The sequence below is a fragment of the Acomys russatus genome, chromosome 7 (genome assembly GCF_903995435.1).
Source record: "Acomys russatus chromosome 7, mAcoRus1.1, whole genome shotgun sequence".
NCBI lineage: Eukaryota > Metazoa > Chordata > Mammalia > Rodentia > Muridae > Acomys > Acomys russatus.
The window spans coordinates 49,362,432-49,387,949 of record NC_067143.1 but is presented as its reverse complement, the minus strand read 5'-3'; the positions used below and the strand labels follow the sequence as shown (position 1 = coordinate 49,387,949).

At 42.9% G+C, this 25,518-nt stretch overlaps 1 protein-coding gene across 1 annotated transcript in view; it reads right to left on the bottom strand.

The window, feature by feature from the left end:
- Positions 1-1,409: 1,409 nt before the first annotated feature.
- The window catches only part of Alg8 (ALG8 alpha-1,3-glucosyltransferase), a 66,535-nt gene continuing 42,426 nt past the window's right edge, over positions 1,410-25,518 (bottom strand). Inside the window, 9 exon segments of the mRNA XM_051148966.1 lie at positions 1,410-1,866; positions 1,869-1,915; positions 3,373-3,445; positions 4,046-4,171; positions 5,785-5,875; positions 5,878-5,925; positions 7,598-7,737; positions 10,447-10,567; positions 11,514-11,617. Coding sequence (XP_051004923.1) covers positions 1,685-1,866; positions 1,869-1,915; positions 3,373-3,445; positions 4,046-4,171; positions 5,785-5,875; positions 5,878-5,925; positions 7,598-7,737; positions 10,447-10,567; positions 11,514-11,617 — 932 coding nt within the window. The 3' untranslated portion in view covers positions 1,410-1,684.

Genomic DNA, 25,518 nt, shown 5'->3' with positions numbered 1-25,518 from the left:
AGGCAGACATCTGTGAACTCAAGGCTAGCCTGGTCTATGTACTGAGTTCCAGGCCAGCCAGGACTACAGAGACTATCTGAACCCTCCTTACCCTCCAAAAATTTCAGGCTATCTTTCATTTTAGAAATAAAGACGCTATGATAAAGAATGGTTAAATAATTTGTGAGATGGCTCAGTGGGCTAACGCACTTGCCACTAAGTAACTGGAGTTCAGTCCTGGTACCCACATGGAGAAAGGACAGACCCGACTCCCCTATATAATCCCAGACTTCCACAGGTAGGCGCCAGTGCATACACATCCTTCACATAAACACACAAAATAAAGGAAAAAAAAAAAAAAAAGCTTGATCTCCCAGGCCCCTACTCTTTAATCACCATGCTGTGCTAGGTTTACTATTTATAGCATACACACATAGAGAGAGAGAGAGAGAGAGAGAGAGAGAGAGAGAGAGAGAGAGAGAGGGAGGGAGGGAGGGGGGAGAGGGGAGATTATTACTTATGGGGGGACTGAACAGAGGGTGTAAAGTGGATGGCTGAAGCTAGGTGTGCATTCCTTTCCCTTTGGTCCAGTCCCCATGTCTACGACTGGATCAGCACCCCAAGATGACACTGACTTTGGACTTTCTTAGTTCTGTAGGGGATAATGGGTAACTATAATGTATAAAAGCTGTGGTGACAGCTAATGTTGGCTGATTTTGAATGTGCAGTATAAATATGGTGGGAAACCTGAGGACCTAGATAAAAAAATGTTTATAAGGTAGTCTCAAGAAAAAAAAGAAAAGGGATTGGAGAGACAGCTCATTGGTTCTCATTGGTTAAGAACAATGGCTGCTCTTACAGAGGACCAGAATTTGGTTCCCAGCTTCTAGACATGTGGCTCATAGCACCTGTAAGTCCAGTTCTAGGGGATCCAACACCCTCTCCTGGTGTTCGGACACCAAACACACCTGTGGTGCACACACATACACGCAAGCACACATAAACATAATATAAAAATAGATAAATCCTAAAAAAGTTAAATGGAGGAACTAAAACCACTTCAGAGTGTTCAGGAGAGGAAAGGGTACATTATAGTCTTATGCAAACTGCAGGGCTTGCTGAGAGGAAGCTATTGTAGATGCTTAATGTGTCTGAGTCTCAGTGGCTTGGGAAAGCAGTGCCTTAGACATATCTGGCTTGTTGAGTGTTATCACTGTATCATGTCAGTGACGCCCATTCTCCTGGAACAAGGTGTACAGAACAGAGACAATACACCATCGGTCGATGTGCATGTCAACAGGAAGCTATTAAGAGCTGGTAATGACCCAAAGCATGTTGGTATTTTATGCATAAGTACAAAATGACATTTTATTTGTATTTCCTTAGGCATGGAATCTGATTTGCATTACATCCGAACAATGGACAGTACGAGCTAGAGACGTTGCTTCTGGGCAGCTCCGGGGCACTTTCAGTGGGCACAGCGGTCTCAGTGATGGCAGCCTGTTCTAAGAGAGGAAAGTGAGAGGGTGAGTGGCTTCTCACCATGGAAACAATCCGGTTGCTAGGCAAGGCAAGGCCAAATGTGGAAGAATGGTCCTTAAACAGATCTACTGAATAAATAGATCCTGCCATCGGCAGCTTTCTTCAAGTTCTGATTAATATCCCATGAAGTAACTGCTTGGCTTTCATCCAAACACTTCTTTAGTCATTGCTTCTTTGTCTTGCTGACAAGACAGCCAGTCAACACTGAGACATACAGCCTGGTCCAGGCGTATGTGATGCCCACTGCACAATACACTGAGGTCAGCAGCAGAGGGATGAAGGGGAACTTCAGCTTCCAGGAGGTCAAAGGGAAGAGGAATTCACAGCAGACTTCCAGAGGCCCCAGCCAAGGAGGTAGACAGTTTCCATCCAGTTAAAGAGAGGTTTTTCTTTTCTGAAGGAGAGAAGTCTGATTTTAGATGAGTTGCACCCTGGTATAGCAAACATCCACAGCTAATATTTTCCCGCCTGTACTCTCTCACTGTGTGACAGCCAAGGCTGAAGTCAAAAGGACTGTGTTTCAGTTTCCCATGTAGAAAGACATTTAATGCTATGGCACTCATTATCTCAACAATTTTAACCTGCCACATTTACCTCTGCCGCTCAGATAAAATTAGTCCTGATTTAGAAGACAGACAGTGGCTGGGCACTGTGACAATACAATAAGAACATACATGGAATCAGGGATTCTAAACATGCTTTATGTAAGTCACACAGACTTTGCTATTTCAGTAACCTTTGAATATTCACCCAGTGCTCATGGAGTGCCTATTACAACCACTGTCAAAACATGATGCTGGCAGAGGCTTACAGGAATGCTCCCCTCCAACCTCCAGTCTATGCATTTGTCTGCCCCAGAATCAAACAACATTCATGTTTTTATGTCCAGTTTCTTTTCTTTTTCTTTTTTTTTCAGAGACAAGGTCTTCTGTGTAGCCCTGGCTGTCGTGGAACTCTCTCTGTAGACCAGACTGGCTTAGAACTAAGAGATCTGCTCGCTCTGCCTCCTGAGTAGGGGATTAAAGGCCTGTATCTGCCCCCCCCCCCCCAGGAATTAAGGATACAACTTAGGCTGTCATGTAAGAAGTCAGGGTTAGGGGAATTCCTTCCTCTACTTATCAAGTATCTGTATTAGTTATAATACTGCTATAACTGTACGTGTGCAAATCTGTGCATATGCCATATATACACATCTCTAGAGGCCACAGGTTGAAGTCAGGTGTCTTTGTAATTGCTTCTCTACCTTTTAAAAAAATTCATTTTATGTGTATGAGGGCTTTGCCTTCATATAGCTGCCTGGTGCCAACAGAGGCCAGAAAAACAGGTGTTGGACCCCTGAGACTAGAGTTACAGATAGTTCTGAGTCACCATGTGGGTGCCAAGAACCATACATGGGTTCCTTAGGAGAGCAGCCTGTGCTCTTAACTGCTCCAGGCCTTGACATTATTTTTTTAGACTGGAACACACACAAACAGACATACATACACACAGACACACATATACACACAGACAGACCCAGACCCAGACATACACAGACATACACACAGACACAGACATACACACCCAGACCCAGACCCCACCCCACCCCCACATACAGACAGACACACACACACATACAGACACACACACACACACACACACACACACACACACACACACACACACACACACACAGTGCTGGGACTGCTTTCAGAGCACATGGCCCTGTTTAGTGGGTTCCTAGGGATCTGAGCTCCAGTCTTCCTGCCTCCACAGAAAGCTTTACCATCTGGACCATCACCCCAGCCCCAACTTAAAGACATGTTTGAAGCCCCCTTTGACTACTTAAGAGCAAACACCTCACAGATTTACCTGAATAGTGTTTTCAGTGAGGAAATACTATAAACGGTGAACAGTAACATGAGCAAGATTTTAATGGGAAGTTCTGTTAAAAGAAAAAAAAAATACTGATGACAAAATAGCACATGGACACTGCTAATATTCCTTTCTTTCTTCCTTTTTAAAGATTTATTTATTATGTATACAATGCTCTGCCTGCGTGTATGCTTGAACACCACAAAAAGGCGATCTCATTATAGATGGTTGTGAGCCACCATGTGGTTGCTGGGAATTGAACTCAATACCTCTGGAAGAGCAGACAGTGCTCTTAACCTCTGAGCCATCTCTCCAGCCCTCTTTCTTTCTTTCTTTCTTTTTTTTAGACAGGGTCTGTTATGTAACTCCAGCTGGCACAGAACTCTCTATGTAGACCAGGCTAGCTCTGAACTCACAGGGATCCACCTGCCTCTAACTCCTGAGTGCTGGGATTAAAGGCATAAGCCACCACCGCACAGCCCGGCTAACCATTTTTGAGGCATTTAAATATACTCAAAACTAGGGGTAAACCAGAGTTTATATTTAAGAGAAAGAACAAGTCTCTTCTTTCAGAAGACTTCCAGTTGTTTAAGTTAGAGCTCACTGGCTTTAAGCCTGAATGGAAAGGGCATGGTGAGAAAAGGCATCTTCCTAAGCAGAAGCTGCTTACCTGCTGCAGTGAAGAGCAGAGGGAAGAGGGAGTAATGTCCTGTTGTGGTCAGAATCAGAAAAATTGTCGCATCTCCTGCTTTTTCCACAGACAAAAGGCTAAAAATAAAAATTCTTACAATAATTCCTTAACACAACTGAATGTGACTGCAAAGAGCTTAAGTAAATATGTCTGTTATTATTCTTAGGACTGGCTAAAATAAATACTGTTAATCTCTTTATAAAATGAATATTGATAAGCCCCCTGTGAAATAAATACTGGTTTTGTTGTAAGTCCAATTCAAATGAGAACTATGTGTGTTTGTTTTAAAGGTTTTATCACCCAAAGGTTTGTTTACCTTATGTGTATGTTTTGTCCGCATGTATGCTTTGTCCAAATGTATGTCTATGCACTATGTGCACGTGTGCTTGGTGCCTGTGGAAGAAGGCATCAAGTCCCTGGAACCAGAGTTACAAGTGCCAAATGGGTGCTGGGAACTGAGCTGGGAAGAGCAGCCAGCACTATTAAGTGCTGAGCCATCTCTCCAGGCCCCGGGTGTCATTTTTAAAGAAATCAATAAAACACTTCAAAGAGAATAGGGGAATAAGACAGACATCCTCCACAGAGAGAGAGAGAGAGAGAGAGAGAGAGAGAGAGAGAGAGAGAGAGAGAGAGAGAGACAGATAGACAGAGAGAGAGAGAGACAGAGAGAAAGAGACAGAGACAGAGAGAGACAGAGAGAGAGAGAGAGAGAGAGAGACAGAGGGTGGGAGGGAGGGAGAACTTTGCTCTGCTGAGTAATGAGGACTGGAAGCTGCTCAGTAGAGACAGACAGGAAACTTAAGCATTCACCTCCAAACCTACAGCTAACCTTTTAGCTGTAGTTCAATCCCTGGCCCTGCAGGATGAGTTCAGACTGGAGTGTGCTCCATTTGGCAATCTGGAAGTTCTATGGTTCCAAAGAAAACATATTGCTCATAGTTTAAATGCTTTCTCATGATATGAAAAACCACCTCAAACCCAGAAAAGGGCAGACTGCATTCCCATCTGTGTGCTGGATTTAATGAGGGTATCAAGTGGTCACCTGCTCCATTTACGGGGAGAAGCTCACAGGACTCCGCAGCATAAGCCACTGAAGTCCTAAGTGTGACTTATTCTCTAAGGCAGTGTCTTGGTATTTACCAGGTGGCCTTGGAGTCATGGTCCCTCTTGCCTCAGCCTCCTTACTACTGAGGGATACAGGCGTGTGCCACCAAAACAAGCTTAACTGTGTAACTCTGCTAAGCCACAAGCTCTCTAGGCCCTGGTTTCTGCAGATTCTAAGACGAAATTACACCAGTTTATTACCCTAAAGGATCTGAGCAGTGCAAAGTAAGGCGTGCCAATGATTAAGACAAGAAAGGACCAATCAAACAGCTCTGGAAAGTCTGAAGTGGACACATATGGAGCCATTTTGTGACCCTCAGTCCTTGGACTAACATGGAACAGGTGACCCCACAGCTTTATTTTTACTGATGTGTTGATGCTAAGGATGCTAGCTTTCCAAGGCCACACTCCTTTCCAACACTCAGACCCACGACAGTGTTTACATCATCAACAATATAGGACCAGCACATGGATTTCTGCATATCTGAGGACCCTCACAGGTCTAAATAGCCAATCAGCCTTGGTCTGTCCAATACCTCAGGCCTGTCGAGGGCAGCACAACCATTAGGCAGTAAGACAGTGGGAAACATGCCACCACTGAGCCCTTTGCTTACCTCATTGGAGAATCGCAAGGAGAATGGCTTTTTCATGGACATGCCAACCAAACATGAAGGAACTCAAGGCACAAAGAACCAGGCATCGGAGAAGAAAGCTCTGGGCCCTTGGGGTTTAAACCAAAGACAGAAAACAGAGGGCTGGAAACAACAGGCAGAGACAGAACCTCAGTATCATTTAAAGCGAGCTTCACAGAAGCAAGGCACGCGCCAACAGTCTGTGTCATGCCTGGAAACAGCAGAGCTGGGGACTCTCCACTGCACTGGGATAACCCCTCACTCTGTGTACACTCCCCAAAGCTAGCTTTTCAGACGGAAGTGCAAGCCCATAGGAATATTGTATTTACTTCATTAAAACGAACCTATCCAAATTAACAAATTTAAGTTCTGGGGTGTAAAATTTAACAGCTTACTATTTGTATAATAGCTAATACTTACTGAACTTACTAGGTCAAACTACAAAAATTCATAGATGCTTTGGGGATAAGTGCATTAGATCTTTCCAGTTTTGTGAGCTACAGTGTAATTACAATAATAAGCAATTGCCTCTATATATAGAGTTTACAAAACTGAAATTTTATGGCTTTAAAAATTTTTACTTCTCTCTCTGATATATGTATGTGTGAGAACAGTTGTGTGTGGGGAAGGGCATATATACAAAAAGGTCAGAGGAGGGTGTGGGTATTGTGCATTCTATCACTGCACTGTTCCTTTGCGGCGGGGTCTCTCGTTGAATCTAGAGCTGGTGGTCAGCAAGTCCCAGCCGTCTTCCGGCTCTCATGCTACGTACATGTGCGGCTATGCCTGGCAGTTTGTATCATGGGAGCTGAAGATAGGAACTCAGACCCTTGAGTTTGCACATCGTGTGCTCACTCACTGGACCGCAGCTCTGGACCCAAGGCTGAGGTCTGAGAATTTTTAAAACCTTAGCTAAAGCCTGTGAATAAGCAGAGTAGCAGGACTCAGTTGCCTGCATACCAATACGGCCACACAGTGAAGTGGGGCCAGGTGTCCTGCCAGGAGATCCTTTAGAAATCAAATCAAAGCTAAAGTGTAACTAGCCACAGGGATGAGATGTTTATGCTGAATCCTACTGAAACTATTGCAAAAATTGAAGTCATCAAGCAAGTGACAGGTGTCAATGAGAACTCTAACATTTGACTCAACTATAGCTTCTACTTTTTCCTTTTCTTTCTTTTTTTCTTTTTCTTCTTCTTCTTCTTTTTTTTTTTTTTTTTTTTTTTTGAGACAAAGTCTTGCTGTGTAGCCCAGATTGGCCTCCAAGGGTCAATCTTCCTGCCTCCACCTCCCCTGAAGAGCTGGGGTTGCAGGCTCGTGCTACCACGCCCAGTTTCACAACAGACTGTCATGTGACGTGCAAAGAGCTGTTGCTCCTCCCAACTCATTATCACTAACAAGACAAAACATCCTGTTTTCCAGACACATTTTCATCATTTAGCCAAGGATGAGAAACACAAAACAGAGCCTGGGTGTTCTGCCACAGAGAGTTCCTTTCTCCACAGCATGTTCCATGCTTCCCACTTGGGCTTTTCTTTCTCCTCATAGGCCAGGATGGACAGATGGCTTAAACAGCCACTGCAAGATTCTCTCACAGAGGCTGTTCTGGTAATCCTCCCTCCACTGTGCTCCAAGGTACTCTGAGAATTGCTAGGAAATACTCCAGTCTGCAAGATGTCAGCCATGGAATTTCTCCTGCAGTTGGAAAGGCCTTGAAAGCTGCAATTCAGTCAGCTCTGTGACAGGAAAAGCAGAGGCAGAGCTAACAAATGAGAACCACATGCCAGCTTCTTACCAGGATGGCTATCAGTGTGCAGATGAAGGTCGCCAAAGGCGAAACTGAGGGAAGGACTGTGTGCTGGAACTGCTGAACCAGACCACTCGTCATCGAGGCCCTGGGGATCTCGCTGGGATCAAGAAGTTTCAATTCCAAACCTAGCAAGGAAGCAGACATCTTATGTTAATCAACATGCCTCCATTTCTTATGAGTCAGATCCTTGAGTAGTAATTTTAAATCTTTCAGCGTCTCATAGGCGAGTTTTCTGAGTGTAAGTCTGAGCCGTGCTGCCTCCAGCAGATGCTTCTTGCTGGTTTCAGATGATAATCTACTGCTGTAGACTAAAACTGGAGTGAGCTGTTTGTGCAGCGTTCAGGAGCCTCATGGGCAGGAGGCATGTGAGTAACAGTCCTTCTCTATCACTTAAATGATGCAGCTATTTAAAGTGCAGACCATGTCACACCAAAGCTTTCATTTCCTGTAGCATCCAGTTCACGGTCCTACATACAGCAGTCTTCATTGATCTGTCACCTTCCTACAGTCTCAACTGTGCTAATGTGGGCTTAGTCTCAGTGGACTGACTGAGTCCTCAGCATACCACCCTTGACAGCTGGGTCCTTCTGCTCACAAGACTCCCTCTGAACTACTCGTCCACTCTAACTGACTAACTCTGTCATGCATAGAGATCTTCTAAATTGAGAGGCAAGGCTGCTTTGCAAGTTCCCTGAGCTGTTTCTGTGCTTACTTTCTCTACTGTAGTGTGGCTGTCATTCTATCCCCAAACACAGAAGTTCAACAACTCCTTGTCAGATGATGCAGGCCCCACCTAAAATGAACTCCAGAGTAAAAACGGGGCAGTCAAGACAGCCTGAGCACCTGTATAGCACTGTCTATTGCCACTGAGAGCCAGCAACGTGGGGAACACGTAGCCTACCCAGTGTCTTTTCTATTTACTCCTTTCCCCTTCAGTTTTTGGTTCTTTTTTTTTTTTGTTTTGTTTTGTTTTGAGACCCAGTCTCATGTAGCTCAGGCTAGCTTTGAACCCCTGATCCTCTTGTGTCTACCTGCCAAGTGTTGGGATTACAGCTTATACCCTATACCCAGCTCCCTGCCCTCTTTTTAAGACAGGCTCTCCTGTAGTCAAGCCAGCCAAGAATGACTCTGAACTTCTCATCTTCTGCCGCCACCTTTGGAGAGCTGGGTCTGCAGGTGTACCCATCGCACCTGGCTGTGCCATGCTGGCAGTGGAAGTTAGGACCTGCACTCCACCAGCTGAGTTAATCCCCAGCCCCTGATCCTATCTTAAAACTAACAGCTGTTTCCCCTGCATTGCTGAATGCCACTGCTTTCCACCTGAGGCATCGTTGGGGCGCAGGTACACAAGGTAAAGTACAGCAGTTTCCCGACTCAAGCGGGCTAATCAGGCCTTGTACTGCACTCTGGGTGACTGGTGACAGCTTCTCTGCACACGTCTGAAGTAGCTTTGTAAGAATGCTATTATACTGATGCTGGACTCATGAGTGAGGGTTGGAACCAAATTATGATTTCTAAAACTAAATAAGCAAACAAAATATCAATTTCTCATAAGTACATAACAAACATACTGGAAGCCTCAGTGCAGCTACCATCTACTACCATGTTCCCAGGCTTTGTTTCCTTACTTTAGACCCAAGCACACAAACTGAGTAACCATTGGGTACCACGACCAAATCTGGGTCTAGGTGGCTCCAAAGTCTCTACTGCTGATAACACCGTGTGTGTGTGTCTGGTCCCAAGGAGGCCAGAAGAGGGCATCAATCCCCTGGAAGTGGAGTTCAGGTAGCTGTCAGCTGCCAAGTGGGAGCTGAGACCCAAGCCCAGTTCCTCTGTAGGAGCAGCCCCTACAATTATTTTTATGCTGGGAGGGGTGTGTGCACATGTGCAGGTCAGAGGACAACTTGAGAGAGTCAGCTTTCCTCCTTTTATTACATGGGTTCTAGACTCAAACTCAGGCTGTCAGTCCTGGCAGCAGGCTCTTCACCTGCTGAGCTATCTTGCTGGCTCAACCTAACATATACTTATTCTTGCTTTCACTCTTGACAACATGCTTTGCAGGAAAGTAAGGTCAAGGAATGCCCCAAGTATCGTGAGTAATACTAGGGTAACCAAGTGACTGGGCAATGGTGCACAGCCATCAGGTTAGGTAGGGGTGGATATCAGGACTCAGCAAATAGCATAAAGCTCAAATGCAGCCTGTGGCCTGCATCTGTGCAGCACTGACACTATCAGAGCTTTTGACTCTTTGTAAAGACAGGCTTATTTTTCTTATCGGTCCAATGCCCAGAGTCACAGTTCATATTTATTTTTCCCTTCTTCAAATATTTCAGTTTAAAAGTAGGGTCAACTCTGCTGAATAATGTTTTACTTAAGGCAAAAACTCTCTTCAAGAAGTGTCTGAATAAGAGCTGGGCTATAGAAAGGGCTTGGAGGTTTAAGAGTTCAACCAAGAACCCGAATGTGGTTCTGAGTACCCACGTCAGGTGGCTCACATCTGTCTGAAACCTCAGGTCCAGGGTATCCAACGCTCCGGCCTCTGTGGGTACTCACACTCCAGTGCATCCTCCCATTAAAGATACTTTTTAAAAGTGTCTAAATATTTAATCTACTCACCCAAGGAAAGCAGCTACAACCTCATAGGCATGAGGAACTTTTATAAGGAACGCAGTCCACTTACTGCTCAAAAGACTTGGTCTCAAGCAGTGTGGGGTTGGAGACCAAGTACTCCAGAACACACATCTAAACACGAAACATGGGCAGCTGCTTCCACCTCCTGATGGGACTAGTCCTTTCAGTACTCATCGTCTAAGTGAAAATGCTGGGTACCATACCAATGACAGACAGCACTTTATCCAAAGCATTGTACAAAGCCCAGAAGTTCGGAGCCCAGTAGGCATGGCAAAGGCCCCTCTTGAAAGGAAAGAGTCGGGAAAAGACTTGTGGCAGCTGGTTCTGTCAAAAACAAGAAATGAAACCAATTAAATAGTCATCAGTTTTTTCCCAAATTCTAGAACAGAACAGTGGAACTGCGTGTGGTATAGTGTGTAGCAAGCTCAGCAGCCTGGGTTTCCATCTTTGTTTTTGACTCCAATCAAGTCACAGACTTTCTTTTTCCTAGCCTTTTCAACTGGGCCAGTGAGACACGTAAGAATCAGTGAATATCCATTCATGCTACTAGGAACAACAACAGAATTTACGTGGTGCAGACACACAGAATGTAGTCAATCTAAGTCTGCTGAAGTGCTGGGGAGCAAGGTCTACCACAAAGATGCGGTGTTTCTCAATTAAAAAAAAAAAAAAAGATTTCTTTATTATGTACACAGTATTCTGCCCACATGTGATCCAGCAAGGCCACCAGAACTCATTGTACATGGCTGTGAGCCAACATGTGGTTGCTGGGAACCGAACTCAGGACCTTTGGAAGAACGGACAGTGCTCTTAACCTCTAAGCCATCTCTCCAGCCCGTTTTTCATTCTTAATACAAAGTAAAACTTGTTTTTGGATGCGGAGAGAGAAAAGAAAATATCTGAAGACTTGTCCAGCGTTTGCTGTGTACAAAGGACTCATCTGGGAGGCTAAGGTAGCTGCATTTAAGCAGAGTCCACGATGAGAATTGGCTCTCTCGTGTAAGAGAGTACAGTGCTTCACATACTCCCTACCTTACTGTGACTTACATTATTTTTTAAAAAGTAAAGCAGAGAGTTGGGTATGGTGGTGCACGCCTTTAATCCTAGCACTCGTGAGGCAGAGGCAGGCGGTTCACTGTGAGTTCGCGGCCAGCCTGGTCTACAAAGTGAGTGCAGGATGACCAAGATAACATAGAGAAACCCTGTCTCAAAAAACAAAACAAAACAAAACAAAAAAAGTAAAGAGCAGAAATAAAATAAAATGTCTTACCAAGGCTAAGAAAGGGCCCAGCGAAAGAGCAGAAACCAGGAGAACAATTAGTCCCAGGGAAATAACACGGACAAAGCTGAAGCTAGTCCATCGCACACTGCCATCTGTAGACGAGAAAAGCCAGCATTAGCAGGAGCATGAAGACATGCTCTCCAACAACTCATGAGGTTTCCATACATAGCCCGAATGTTCTGGAAGCTACCATCCTTCCACTTCCGCCTCCCCAGTACTATGATTAGAGGTGCCTGCCACCATGCCCGAGTGTACATTGATCTTTGTGGATGATGACGGGCTTATAGATCAGGACCTGAGAGACACCTGCTGTGCTTCATAACACTGTAAGCTGCAAGGAAGAAAATACGAATTTTGCAACCACTGCTAAGACTTACCTGATTTACTTGCAGTGAAACAGTAAGATCGCAGCAGATAGATACCATAAACTGGTGCTACATAGAGGTAGATGTGCTTGAAATGGAGGAGAACAGCGAAGAGAAACGCCCCTTCCATATGCCTTTTCTAGGAAAAAGAGAGGGGAATGTATCACTTTAAATTCAAGGTAGATGAAATGCAGTATGTAGTACCCTGGAGTGAATCCTGGAACACAAAGTAAACATTAGTAGAAAAGCTAATGAAAGTCAAATAACGCAATGCTGGTTTCTTAGTTTTGATAATCCAATGCTGGTCTCTTGGCCTTGATAACCCAATGCTGGTCTCTTGGCCTTGATAACCCAAAGCTGGCTTCTTGGCCTTGATATCCCAATGCTGGTTTCTTGGCCTTGATATCCCAATGCTGGTTTCTTGGCCTTGATATCCCAATGCTGGTTTCTTGGCCTTGATAACCCAAAGTTGGTTTCTTGGCCTTGATAACCCAATGCTGGTTTCTTGGCCTTGATAACCCAATGTTGGTTTCTTGGCCTTGATAACCCAATGCTGGTTTCTTGGCCTTGATAACCCAATGTTGGTTCTTGGCCTTGATATCCCAATGCTGGTTTCTTGGCCTTGATAACCCAATATTGGTTTCTTGGCCTTGATAACCCAATGCTGGTTTCTTGGCCTTGATATCCCAATGCTGGTTTCTTGGCCTTGATAACCCAATGATGGTTTCTTGGCCTTGATATCCCAATGCTGGTTTCTTGGCCTTGATAACCCAATGTTGGTTTCTTGGCCTTGATAACCCAATGCTGGTTTCTTGGCCTTGATATCCCAATGCTGGTTTCTTGGCCTTGATAACCCAATGTTGGTTTCTTGGCCTTGATAACCCAATGCTGGTTTCTTGGCCTTGATATCCCAATGCTGGTTTCTTGGCCTTGATATCCCAATGCTGGTTTCTGGCTGCCTTGATAACCCAATGTTACAGTAAAATGTATTGGTTTGGCATAAGATGGCTAATAAATGAAACAGAGTCTGAAACATAATTTAAAGCTGCCAGTACTATGCTGGGCAGAATCTAAACTGATAACATAAACAGACTACTCGAAACCTCATAACATACATACATCCCAAGCACTTGCCAATCTGGTGATCGTCTGGCCATCTCTCTCCCCTGTCTTCATCAATCTCAACCATCTTCCTCTCTCAACTGTTAATCTTGGTGCCAATCTTGGCTTTACCCTCTCTCCAGGAAGTCCCACCTTCCACTTCCTGTCCTTCTGCCCAGCTAATTGGCTAAACAGAGCTTTATTGACAGTTGTTACAGCCACTCAAGACATTTCTCCACATTTCCCCTTTTTAGTCTAATAAAAAAAACTCTTTTACCTAAACATTTATAGCATTACACCAATATACAATATACATACACAAGAACCATAAAACAATCATTATGTTTGTTATATTCATAATGTTTTGCTGTCTTCAACCCCATCAGAGACTTGCGAAAGAATAAAATTAATTAGCTGAGTAAATAGGAAGTACAGGTTAGCAGCTTCCAAAATGAAAAAATGACAGAGACACTGCTGCCTTAACAGTTACTCAAAACTCTAACATGGTGGAGCATCATCTTCAGCCTTCTGCCCCAATATATCTGACAGGCATATTTGTGAAGCAGGGACTATTGAGGACTTGCCTACCCTGTCTTGGCAGAGTTTGGCCATCAACTCCACCTGCATCCAAGCTTGCCCATTTCAGGCAGAATTCTGTCTGTGGCAGAAAACAAGGACATTTTTGCCCAGTGGCCGATTTGCCACACCTGAAGCCATCTCCACGAGGAGGTTCCCTGATGCTCATTACCTTCTTTGAGGCAGTCTGGGTGTTACCAGGAGTCAACCTGTCTCATTTTCAAAGAATCCTCAAAACAATACAAATTTCCTTAAGTGTCATACTTTGTAGGTCTCTGAAGCCTTTGAAGACCTTATCTAAATATTTACCTTATCTATCTATTGAACCTAGGATATATATTCTTGTGATAATATTGAATAGTACAATTGAAAATAAACTTATTTTACATCAATATCTAATATTCTATACAAATGAATTAAAAATAGCCTTATGAATAACAATTAAGGCCTTAAGTTGAAGAGTAGATTCAATAATTTACCTTTTGTTCTATCATTCCTATATATTTCCATATTCTCAGAGAAAAATCCGAGTTCAACCTCGTTTTCTCTCTGAACAAAACCAGTAATAACACAACCAATTCCCAATGAAGATAAACACCCATAGCCCAAAACTTTACCCAATCCCCCTTTAAGGGAAATGGGACAGTGTTCTCTTTTTAAGGCTTCTTCAGGCTGATTTTGGGATGAATAATACCTATGCAGGGGCCCAAATAAAACTGGGGAAAATGGTTAAACAACCTAGAGATAGCATTTGTGGTCCAGTTTCTAAATGTTGAGAAATTCAGGCTTAATAAAAGTCCTGTGTGGGACAGTCTGAAATGCAGGACCAATTGGAATCAGGAGCTTTCTCCAAAGCTATCTTGGGAGATGTTCTGTTCTGATGACAACAGCAGCCGAAGCAGTTGTGGATGGAACATGAGAATGCAGCATGTCAGCATTTCATCGTGCTGGAGGATGAATCCTGTTGGGTCTGATCCAGCATCAGTGTCTGGTACTTTGTTCTGAAAATAAATGATTTCGTACAAGTATTATACAGTTCTAAATCTATAAATGCACGAGGTGTGCAGGATACACAGAACAATTGAGGCTGTTTCTGCAATTTGCATTCATGTAAATATAGACTGACTTAAGTTAACAGTCTCCCTTTCAACCAGGTCTGTTTTATTTTGACTTCTTTCAAAGAGGAGTATAATATTACCATTACCAAAGAACATAAAATCATTATTTAACTGAAATTAAAACAAGATTGTATAGTTCTAAATGTCCTTTTCTAAGCTCTGTGGTGCCTGATGTATGGCCAGGCTGCTACCTGTCTCCCGAGAGAATGTATCCCGCTTTAGAGACAAGCCGGTTGCCCTGAGCAAAAGAAGAGGCATTAAGCCTTAATTAAACTTATGCATAGCCTAGGCATCTTGCACCTGGGTTTTTACACTTATTGAAGGTGTTTTTGTCTCACCCCTTCTCTCCATTAGGGATGGACACTTCCACCTTTTAAACTTTATATAAACTCTCATTTTAGAATTTATGCATACCCTAGGCATCTTGTACCTGGGTTTTTCACACTTATATAAACTCCCATTTTAGAGTTTATCCATACCCTAGGCATCTTATACCTGGGTTTTCACACTTATATAAACTCTCATTTTAGAGTTTATCCATTCCCTAGGCATCTGTACCTGGGTTTTTACATTTGTTGCAGGTGTTTTTGTCTCAACCTCTTCTCTCCATAGGGGTGGACACTTCTACCTTTTTAAACTAAATGTCCTTCTCTAGGCTCTGTGGCACCTGATGGATAGGCCAGGCTGCTAGCTGTCTCCTGAGAAAATGTACCCTGTTTTAGAGACAAGCTGGTTGCCCTGAGCAAAAGAAAAGGCATTAAGGTTACCCTTTTAAGTATATGAATTTTAGCCTTTGAGTTTTGGGGACCTAACTAGGCTGACGTGTACTTTGTCATCTATAAGTCTTCAGTGTCTTTTTGTATCTGGTGTGACTGCCACCTGTCCCCCATGAAAGTAGCTCACATTTAGAGGGATATGTCAGCTGCCAGAGCAGTGACACCTCAGCTCAGCATACAAAGGCTTTTCGACATGGGAGGCAAGCAGTTTGCATGTCTGTCTCCCTGCCCAACCTTGGTCCTTACATAGACCAACAGAATATATCTCCTAGGCCAATTACCCTTTGGCATCAGCTCTCCCAATGGAAGCTCCACTTTAAAGGAGATTGGCTGGCCTTTTTAGAGCAATGACATTTTCCTTACATAAACCTAAGATTGATGTGTAGCCATCCTTTAGATTAGTAAGAACATATAATCTATTGTTAAGACAAAGGAACATAATAAATTTAAGGACAAGTTTGTCAGTTTAAATGCTAGGTTGTCTCTGCGAGTAACTTAATTTATCAGTAGGGGGTCATCCCCTGACTTATTGTGGAGACCAGGCTGGTCTAGAACTCACAGATATCTGTCTGTCTTTGTCTCCATGGTGTTAGAATTAAGGATGTGTGCCACTACTACCCTGCACAAACATTTCATCTCAATTCCAGTCAAAATCTACAAAAATATCAAGTAATATTCAAAAGTTAACAAAAAATTCTAAGTCTTGGGTCAGTTGGGCGAATTTAGGCTTCAGTAAATGAGGCTCTGTCCACCATTCTTTTGAATTTAGTTATTGCTAAGTTGCACAGGTGTACTCTTTCCAGAGAGAGAGAGAGAGCTGAAAAACACCTTGCAGCTAATAAGTTCTGAATTTCAGCCGTTATCAACACTATGAAAAGGAGTTTGGTTCCTTCTTCCCTTCTCATTATTGGTAACTTAGCCCGGCATCTCTCAGCTTTCTGCCTCTCTCCCTGAAGAACAAAAGCCAAGAAAAGGCCAAAAAAGGATCCAGGAGCCTTCTGGAGAGTTGGAGAGTGAGCTGGAGAGGAACCATAGCAGTCTATTTCCCCAACCAAACTATAAAAAATTATCCTTTATCAAGGGTTTGGATACACTAAATAAGTTGGGCACCAATTTGTTACAGTAAAATGTGTCCCTTCAGCCAAAGATGGCTAATAAATGAAACAGTCTGAAAAGTACTTTAAAAGTGCCAGCACTATCCTGAGCAGAATCTAAACTGATACACATCTACTCGTAAACTAACATAAATGAACTACTCTAAACTCATAACATACATATATTCCAAGCACTAGCCAATCTGGTGTTCCTCTGGCCATTTCTCTCCCCTGTCCTCATCAACTCTCAACCATCTTCCTCTCTTAACTGTCAATCTTGGCTCTGTCCTCTCTCCAGGAAGTCCTGCCTTTCACTTCCTGTCTTTCTGCCCAGCTGATTGGCTAAACAGAACTTTATTGACAGTTGTTACATCCATTCAAGACATTTCTCCACAACCCAATGCTGGTTTCTTAGTCTTGATAATCTAAGACTGGTTTCTTAGCTTGGTTAAGCCAATGCTTGTTTCTTTCTTTCTTTCTCTTTTCTTTCTTCTTTTTTTTCTTTTGAGACAGTTCTCTGTGTAGTCTTGGCTGGCCTTTGTAGACTAGGCTGGCCTTGAAATCACAGCGATCCACCTGTCTCTGCCTCCTGAGTGCTGGGATTAAAGGCATGCGCCACCATGCCCAGCACAACCAATGCTGGTTTCTTGGCCTTGATAACCCAAAGCTGGTTTCTTGGCCTTGATAACTCAATGATGGTTTCTTAGTCTTGATAACCCAGACTGATTTCTTAACTTTGATAACCCAATGCTGGTTTCTTGGCCTTGATAACCCAATGCTGGCTTCTTGGCCTTGATAACTCAATGCTGGTTTTTGGCCTTGATAACCCAATGCTGGTCTCTTAGCCTTGATAACCCAATGCTGGTTTTAGTTCTTGATAACCCAATGCTGGTTTCTTACTCTGCATAACCCAATGCTGGTTTCTTAGGCTTGATAACCCAATGCTGGTTTTAGTTCTTGATAACACAATGCTGGTTTCTTGGCCTTGATAAACCAGTGCTTGTTTCTTAGTTTTGATAACCCAATGCTGGTTTCTTTTCTTTTTTTTGCTATCTTTTTTCCCCCATATACATTTTTTATCGTACATGCATAATACAAACTACATACAGCAGGGAGAACCATGTAATAATCATGAGTTATATAAATGTTACATTCATAGTGATTTGGTCACTTGTATTTGTCAAACTTGAAGTAAACATCTTTCTTATCTTGTTGGGTCTAAATTTCTGAATGAAATTCAGTATCATATCTCATCTCTTCTGACTTAAGTCCTTTATCTTGATCTAAAAAGATCTTAACCTCTAACCAGCTAAACTTGATTGTGAAACTATCTGGTCTTCAAACCTCCTCAGAGACTTGAGAAGGAATAAAACTTAAATGCCTGAGTGAACCAGTAGTGCAGGTTAGCAGCTTCCAAAATGAAAAAAAAATGACTGAAACAGCTTACTGCCTGAACTCCAACTGACAGTTGGAGCCTCATCTTCAGACTTCTATCCCAATATCTCTACCAGACTTCTTCGTGAGGCAGGAACTATTGAGGTCTTGTTTACCCTGGCTTGGCAGAGTTCTGCGCTGACTCTGCCTGCATCTAAGATGCCCATTTTTAGGCAGAATTCTGTTTGTGGCAGAAATAGGGCATTTTGCCCAGCGGATGGTTTGCCACATTCAAAGCCAACACCATAAGGAGGCTCTCTGATGATCATGATCTTCTTTGAGATTGGCTGGATGTTGTCAGGAGTTAACTTGTCTTGTTGTCGAAGAAACTTTAGAATAATAAAAACATTTTAAAATGCCATATTCTGTGGGTCTCTGAGGCATTTGAAGACCTTACTTAACTCGTTTACCTCATACATCTATAGATTCATATTTATCTGTTAGACTTAGGATATATATTCTTATGCTAAAATCTGACTAGTTTTGACATGCCCATGCTTTGCATCAATATACAAAATTTTATACCAATGACTTAGAAATAACCTTCATTATGAGTAAACAATTAAGGCCTTGAGTTAAGGTGGAGGTTCAATCATCTACTCTTTGTTCTGTCCTCCCTCTATATTTCTATGTCCCCCTTTCTTTTCAGCTCCTATCTTTGTTCTGTCCTCCCTCTATATTTCTATGTCCCCCTTTCTTTTCAGCTCCTATCTCTTTACCTATGCATGAAAAATAAATGAAAAGAGAGACATCCTTGAGTTCAGCCTAGTTTTCTCTCTGTAGAAAAACCATAATAACTTATAACCCCCTCCCCTCCCAATGAAAATAAGCATTTGTAGACCAAGAGAGCAAACAGAAATCTCCCAGACCCCCCTTAGAGGGAATGGGTCATCGTTCGCTTAAGGTTTCTTCAGACTGAATTGGGGCGAATAATACCTTAGAAGGGGCCCAGAAAAATTGGGAAAATGATTAAACATGCCAGGGATTGCATTTGTGGTCCAGTTGCTAAATGCTGAGAGATTCCAGGCTTAATCGGAGTTTGGAATGCTGGACCAAATGGGATCAGAAGCTTTCTGCAACGCTGCTGGGAAGCTGTCCAATTCTAATGGGTAACAGTGACAAAGACATCCAGGGCTGGAGCAAGGAGGATGCAGGATGTCATCGTCCAGCACGCTGAGAGGAATGAATCCTGTCAGGTTGGATTCAGCGTCAGTGTCCAGTTCTTTTGTTCTGAAAACATAATTTCTCACAAGCCTTATACAGTTCTAACATTATAATTTTATGAGATGTGTGGGATGTACACAGCAATTAAGGCTGATTCTCTGCTCCTTGTATGGACAGAAGTAAGACATCTGCAAATCTTCCTTCATGCAATACTGAGAATGGTCTCTAGTAATAAGTCACAGAGAATCTGTGGCCAACATGAAGCCTCTCTATGCATTTACATTTGTATCTCCCAGTCTCAGAGCTATTCCCATGTAGTGGATTAGCGATATAAGTTACCTGCTTGTTCTGCAGTTTGAATTCTTTACATCCTAATTGCAGCCCCCTCCCTTAACATCTCCCAAATCTCATCCCCTCCCTTGTGCCCTTTCCCTCCCTCTCCTAGCATCTGATCTCAGATTTTTTAGTGTCACCTGTAGCACATATAACCTCTTCCTCTGTGGCCTGGCAGGGCCACCCTATACTCTCGGCACTCTGTCCAGTGTCCAGCTTCGAGTCTCCATAACTGTCCTTAACCCTTGCTGGGTGGAGTCTCTCAGAGGACGTCTATGTTGGGCTAAAATCCAGATATGAGTATATATATATACCATGCATGTCTTTTTGGGTCTGGGTTATCTCAATTAGGATGATCATTTCTAGTTCCATCCCTTTGCCTTCAAAATTCAATATTTCCTTGTTTTTAATAGCTGAGTAGTATTCCACTGTGTAGATATATCAGTTTTTTCCCCCCCATTCTTCAGTTGAGGGACATCTTGGTTGTTTCCAAGTTCAGGCTATTACAAATAAGGCTGCTATGAACATAGTTGGGCAAATGTCCTTGTTGTATGGTAGAGCATCTTTCAGATATATGCCCAGGAGTGGTATAGCTGGGTCTTGGGATAGAACTATTCCTGATTTTCTGAGAAAGTGCCATATTAATTTGCAGAGGGGTTGTACAAGTTTGTACTCCCACCAGCAGTGGAGGAATGTTCCCCTTTCTCCACATCCTCACCAGCATGTGTTGTCATTCGAGTTATTGATCTTTGCTATTCAGATAGGTGTAAGATGGTATCTCAAGGTCGTTTTGATTTGCATTTCCCTGATGACTAGGGATGCTGAGCATTTTTTAAAAAGTGCTTCTCTGCCATTCAATATTCCTCTATTGAGAATTCTCTGTTTAGTTCTGTACTCCATTTTTAAATTGGATTATTTGGTTTGGTAGTGTTTAATTACTTGAGTTCTTTATATATTTTAGATATTAGCCTTTGTCAGATGTAGGTTTGGTAAATATCTTTTCCCAATCTGTGGTCTGTCAATTTGTTCTGTTGACAGCGACTTTTGCCTTACAGAAGCTTTTCAGTTTCATGAGGTCCCATTATTAACTGTTGATCTTAGAGCCTGAGCTGTTGGTGTTCTGTTCCAGGGATCTGATGCCCTCTGACACCTGTGGGCACCTGCACAGACCTGTGCACATAAGCTCATAGGAAACTCATAGGCATACCACATACACATACACATAAAATAATAGTTACTTCATCAAGCCTGATGCCAAGATACAAGGTATGCCATCAGTACCCACAAACTATATTCTAAGGAGACAGAAGCAATATAGTTAACCTGGCCAAAGAGGAGCTAGGCTCAAAGGATGAATGAATAGAACCTATAATGCTGTGTTTTGTTTATGGGTTGTGCTGGGCCAAGATTCTACTATTGAGCTACATACTCAGCCTATCCAAAAACAGAAAAACCAAAAACCCTCCAGTGATTAGAAACTTGCCTAATGTGTGGGAGACCTTGAGTTCTAGCTCCAGTATGGTTTCACGGAGCTGTTGCCCAGACTGGCCCTGAATTCCCAGGTCCAAAGGCTCAACCTACCTTAGTCTTCTAGGCAGCATGGACTATAGGGTGTACCACCATGCCAGGCTAAGAGGACTAAATATGGTACTTAATCCATAAAAGTATAACAAAACCTCAGACAAACTCTAACAGAAGAAGTCTGAATTCCACCTACCTCTTAGCAACTGGAGAACCACCAAATATGGCCTTGTTAAGTCCTGTCTAAGCATACAGTTTATTAGTGTTAAGATAGAAACATGGGTCTTTTTATTTTAAACCTCTGTATTTCCATCACACTATTCTAAGTAACCTACAAACATCTCAAAGAAAAACACCACTTTCAGGCAGGCATAGTGGCACACGCCTTTAATTTCAGGAGACAGAGGCAGGCAGATTGCTCTGAGTTCTGAGGCCAGCCTCTTCTATAAAGCTTGTCTAGGACAGCCAAAGCTACACAGAGAAACCCTGTCTAGAAAAAACAAAAGCCAGGTGTGGTGGCACACGCCTTTAATCCCAGCACTTGGGAGGCAGAGGCAGGTGGATTGCTGTGAGTTCGAGGCCAGCCTGGTCTACAAAGTGAGTCCAGGATGGCCAAGGCTACACAGAGAAACCCTGTCTCGAAAAACCAAAAAAAAAAAAAAAAAAAAAAAAAAAGAAAAAACAAAAGAAGAAAAAAAGAAAAGAAAAAGAAAAAGACCACTATCATTTATACAGCAAGTGCTGCTGGAGATTCCACAGAAACAGTGCAGCCAGACACAGAACTCTAATCCATACCTGCCACACTGTAATGAGTTTTTAGGATATAATTTTAATTTTCTCATATGTAAAATTAAAAAAAAAAAAAAACATCCAAAACCAGGTAGAATTTGTGGAAGTAACAAGAAAAGTGCCTATGTGGTGAAATTCTGAAGAGTAGGTCAAATAATTATCTGTCACCCGCTACGATACTATCATTAGAAGCTAAGAACTAAAAGGGGGATCTCACTAGGTTCCTCTGTGTTTACCTGAAATAACCGTGCAATGGAGAGCAGCATTAATCCAGATAAAAAGCCATTGTACTGGAAATGAATATCTGGGTGGGTGTCAAGGAAGACGACACTAGATTCACCGTGAGGTGTGCTATGAATGAGCACAGAACTTGTGGGTGTTTTCTTAATGTGCAAATAAAAAATGACAGTTTAACTAGTTCTCAAAATTCAATCAGACACAAAGTTTTTTCTTTTCCCCCAAGACAGAGTTTCTCTGTGTAGCCTTGGCTGTCCTGGACTCACTTTGTAGACCAGGCTGGCCTCCCACCACCTGCCTCTGCCTTCTGAGTGTTGGGATTAAAGACCAGGGACAAAGTATTTTAATTACCAGAATCCGGTAAACTTGGAGAGAGCACAGTTTGGGGCGTTAAGTGCCCCAGACCACGCCCCCTTTCAAAAGCAGTTCACATTTCATAATCATCCCTACACCCAGAATTAACCTGTAGTGCACGACAGAGTCAGGATAAAGAGCACCAAGGATACGGTCTACAATTAACAAGCCGAAGTTCCACAGCAGCAGCACGGCCAGAATGAACTTGGGTTTCTCCGTGAGCTCTCTGCTGCTTCTCTTCCCATTGATGCACTTGCAGCACCTACATGCACACAGCAGCAGAGACAGGTAACATCACGCTTCAGGACTCACAACACTTCTGCACAGAGCCGTTTCTCACAAACTGTCCATGACCTCAGGGCCCAATCCCACATCTCTTCCTCACATATGCAGGTCAGAAACAAGTGCTCATTTAATAAAACTAAAGCCAATAAATAGTGATAGAAGACCTGTAAGTAAGGATTTTAAAAACAAGAGGGCACACACTAGTTCAGTCCTTACGAGTGAACAGTGTGGGCTAAGGTGAGGCTCAGTTGGTAGAGGGCTGGCCTAGCACACAGGGCCTGCACCAACTGAGCACAGCAGTGCATGCCTAAAGTCCATCTCTGGTGAGTAGAGGTAGGAGGATTGGAAGTTCAAAGTCATCATCGGCAACATAGCAAATTTGAAGCTAACCTCAGCTACATTAAGACCTTGTCTTAATAAACAAAAAGGATAGCTGGGTATGGTTGGCCCACACCTGTAATCCCAGCACTCAGGGAGGCAGAAGCAGGAAGAATGGCTGTGAGTTTGAGGCCAGCCTGGTCTACAAAGTGAGTCCAGGACAGCCAAGACTACATAGAGAAATTTTGTCTCAAAAAACTAAACCAAGCCGGGCGTGGTGGCGCATGCCTTTAATCCAGCACTCGGGAGGCAGAGGCAGGCGGATCACTGTGAGTTCAAGGCCAGCCTGGTCTACAAAGTGAGTCCAGGATGGCCAAGGCTACACAGAGAAACCCTTGTCTCGAAAAAACAAAAAAAAAAAAAAAAAAAAAAAAAAAAAAAAAAAAAAAAAAACCAAACAAAATCTAAACAAAAAAGGAAATAAGGAAGAAAAGGGAAGGAGCAAAAAATGCAAGGCACCTAGTGGCAGAATGGTACATTCTGTGTGAGCGAGGTTCAATCCCCAATGTGTATGCAAGACCCATACACATGCACTCAGTTAAACCCGCAGGCTCCAGACCAGTCTTGGGCTACACAGCGAGACCCTGTCTCAATTCCTCACTACCCAGATGACAATGACGATGATGATGGACGATGACAAAAATAAATTTTTATGTAAAGGGCCGGGGACATGGCTCTGTCAGTCAAGTACTTACGTTCACTCCCCAGAACCAGTATTTCCAATTAAAAACCCAAACCAACAGCAACAATAAAACCAACCAAACCAACAAACCAAAAATCCCCCAAGGCCCCAAATGTTGAGTGCAGTACTTGTAGTTCTAGTGTCAGGGAGCAGAGTCAGGCGGATCTCTGGGGATTGCCATCCATTTTGTTTTTTTGAGATAGGGTCTCTCTCTGGTCTGGAACTTGCCAAGTAGGCTGTTCTAGGCTGGTCACAAGCACCAAGGATCTACTTGTTCCACCTTTTCAATACGGGATCACAAATGTGTGCCAGGTGGCTGCCTTTTCCACATGGTACTTTGTTCTTTTGTGTATCTGTATACCATGTGCACACCTAGTTCCTGCAGGTCAGAAGAAGGCATCCAACCCCTAGACAGTTGTGAGCTGCCAAGAGGGTGCCGGAATCAAACCTGTGTCCTCTGCACGAAGAACAAATGTTCTAAACTGCTGAGCCATCTTCCAGCATGCCACAAGATGAGTTTATTGGAAGACACTCCCTAAGAGCAGACTTGGATGACGCACAACGGATATATGTGTGTCATGACCCCTCCAGTGGTGTCGGTGTGACAAATACTACACAGGCTTGAGGCTACCACTCCTGACAAGGGAGAGCCTCCTGGACTGGGGCTAATGTTTCTGCCAGGAGAAACTGAATTGTAGTTTTTTTCTCTCATTGTGCTGAAACCTATTCTTCTCTTAACTCTACTCCACTCCCAAGTCAGGACTTTTCAGGCATGAACATTGCTGTGAGACGACCCTAACTTGAGACTGCAGCCAGGGACTATCCAGGCCCAGAGCAGTTCTACTTCACTCCCACTTATTAAAAGAAACATGACTAGGAATTCATCATTAGTTAATAAGTTATATTATGGCTTACAAAAAAACAAGGTATATCAAGAAGAAAAAAAAAAACCTGTCTTGACACACAGGTGCTGCACATAAGTTTTGGTAGGAAAAAAAAAAAAACCCATTAACCTTGGACAAAGGGAGCACATACATATTGATATCAAGCCAGTAACTTAGAAGTGATGACATCTTTGCTGTGTGTTCTGTACCCTGTATTGTAATTCAAACTACGACAACACAATAACTTCACATTCTGTACCTGCACTATGTGTGCTTGAGTGCTCACTGACTTCCTTAAAGCTGCCCTGTGAAAAAATGTAACCACGAACCTCCCTGCTTTTTAAATGTATGTGTAGAAATTTAGACTGCTTGGCTAAAAAACAAACAAACAAACAAAAAAACACTTAGATACAAACTCGATCCTGAGTTTTGTCTCTGTTTGCCAACCACCTTATCTCTGCCCACCAATGCTTCAAGAACTCCCGATCCCAAAGACCTATCCCGACTGAGCCAGTCCATAACAGGTGGTGCACAATGCATGGGACTCGAAGTAAGCTAAGCTTTCTCTCCTCTTTTTAAATACTTTTTTCAGACAAAGACAAGGACCCGCCAAAGAGTACAGACTCCGCAACAAAGGACAGGCTGAGCCAAGAGTGAGTAGGCAAAACCATGAGATATTCTCAGTCCAAAACAGAAGAATGTTCTTGACAATATTAAGCCATATGTTAAAAGGTAGAGACATAAAAACCTCAAAAGAGAGTTTAAGACAAAATTTCACAACTTTTTATTAAATATAAGTCCTTGGTTCCTGGAAGAAAAAAAAAAGCTTATCTTTAGAGAACTAAAAAAGTAAAAAAAGAAGTGAAAAGATTCTATAAAACTCATGGTCCAAGTCAGATATC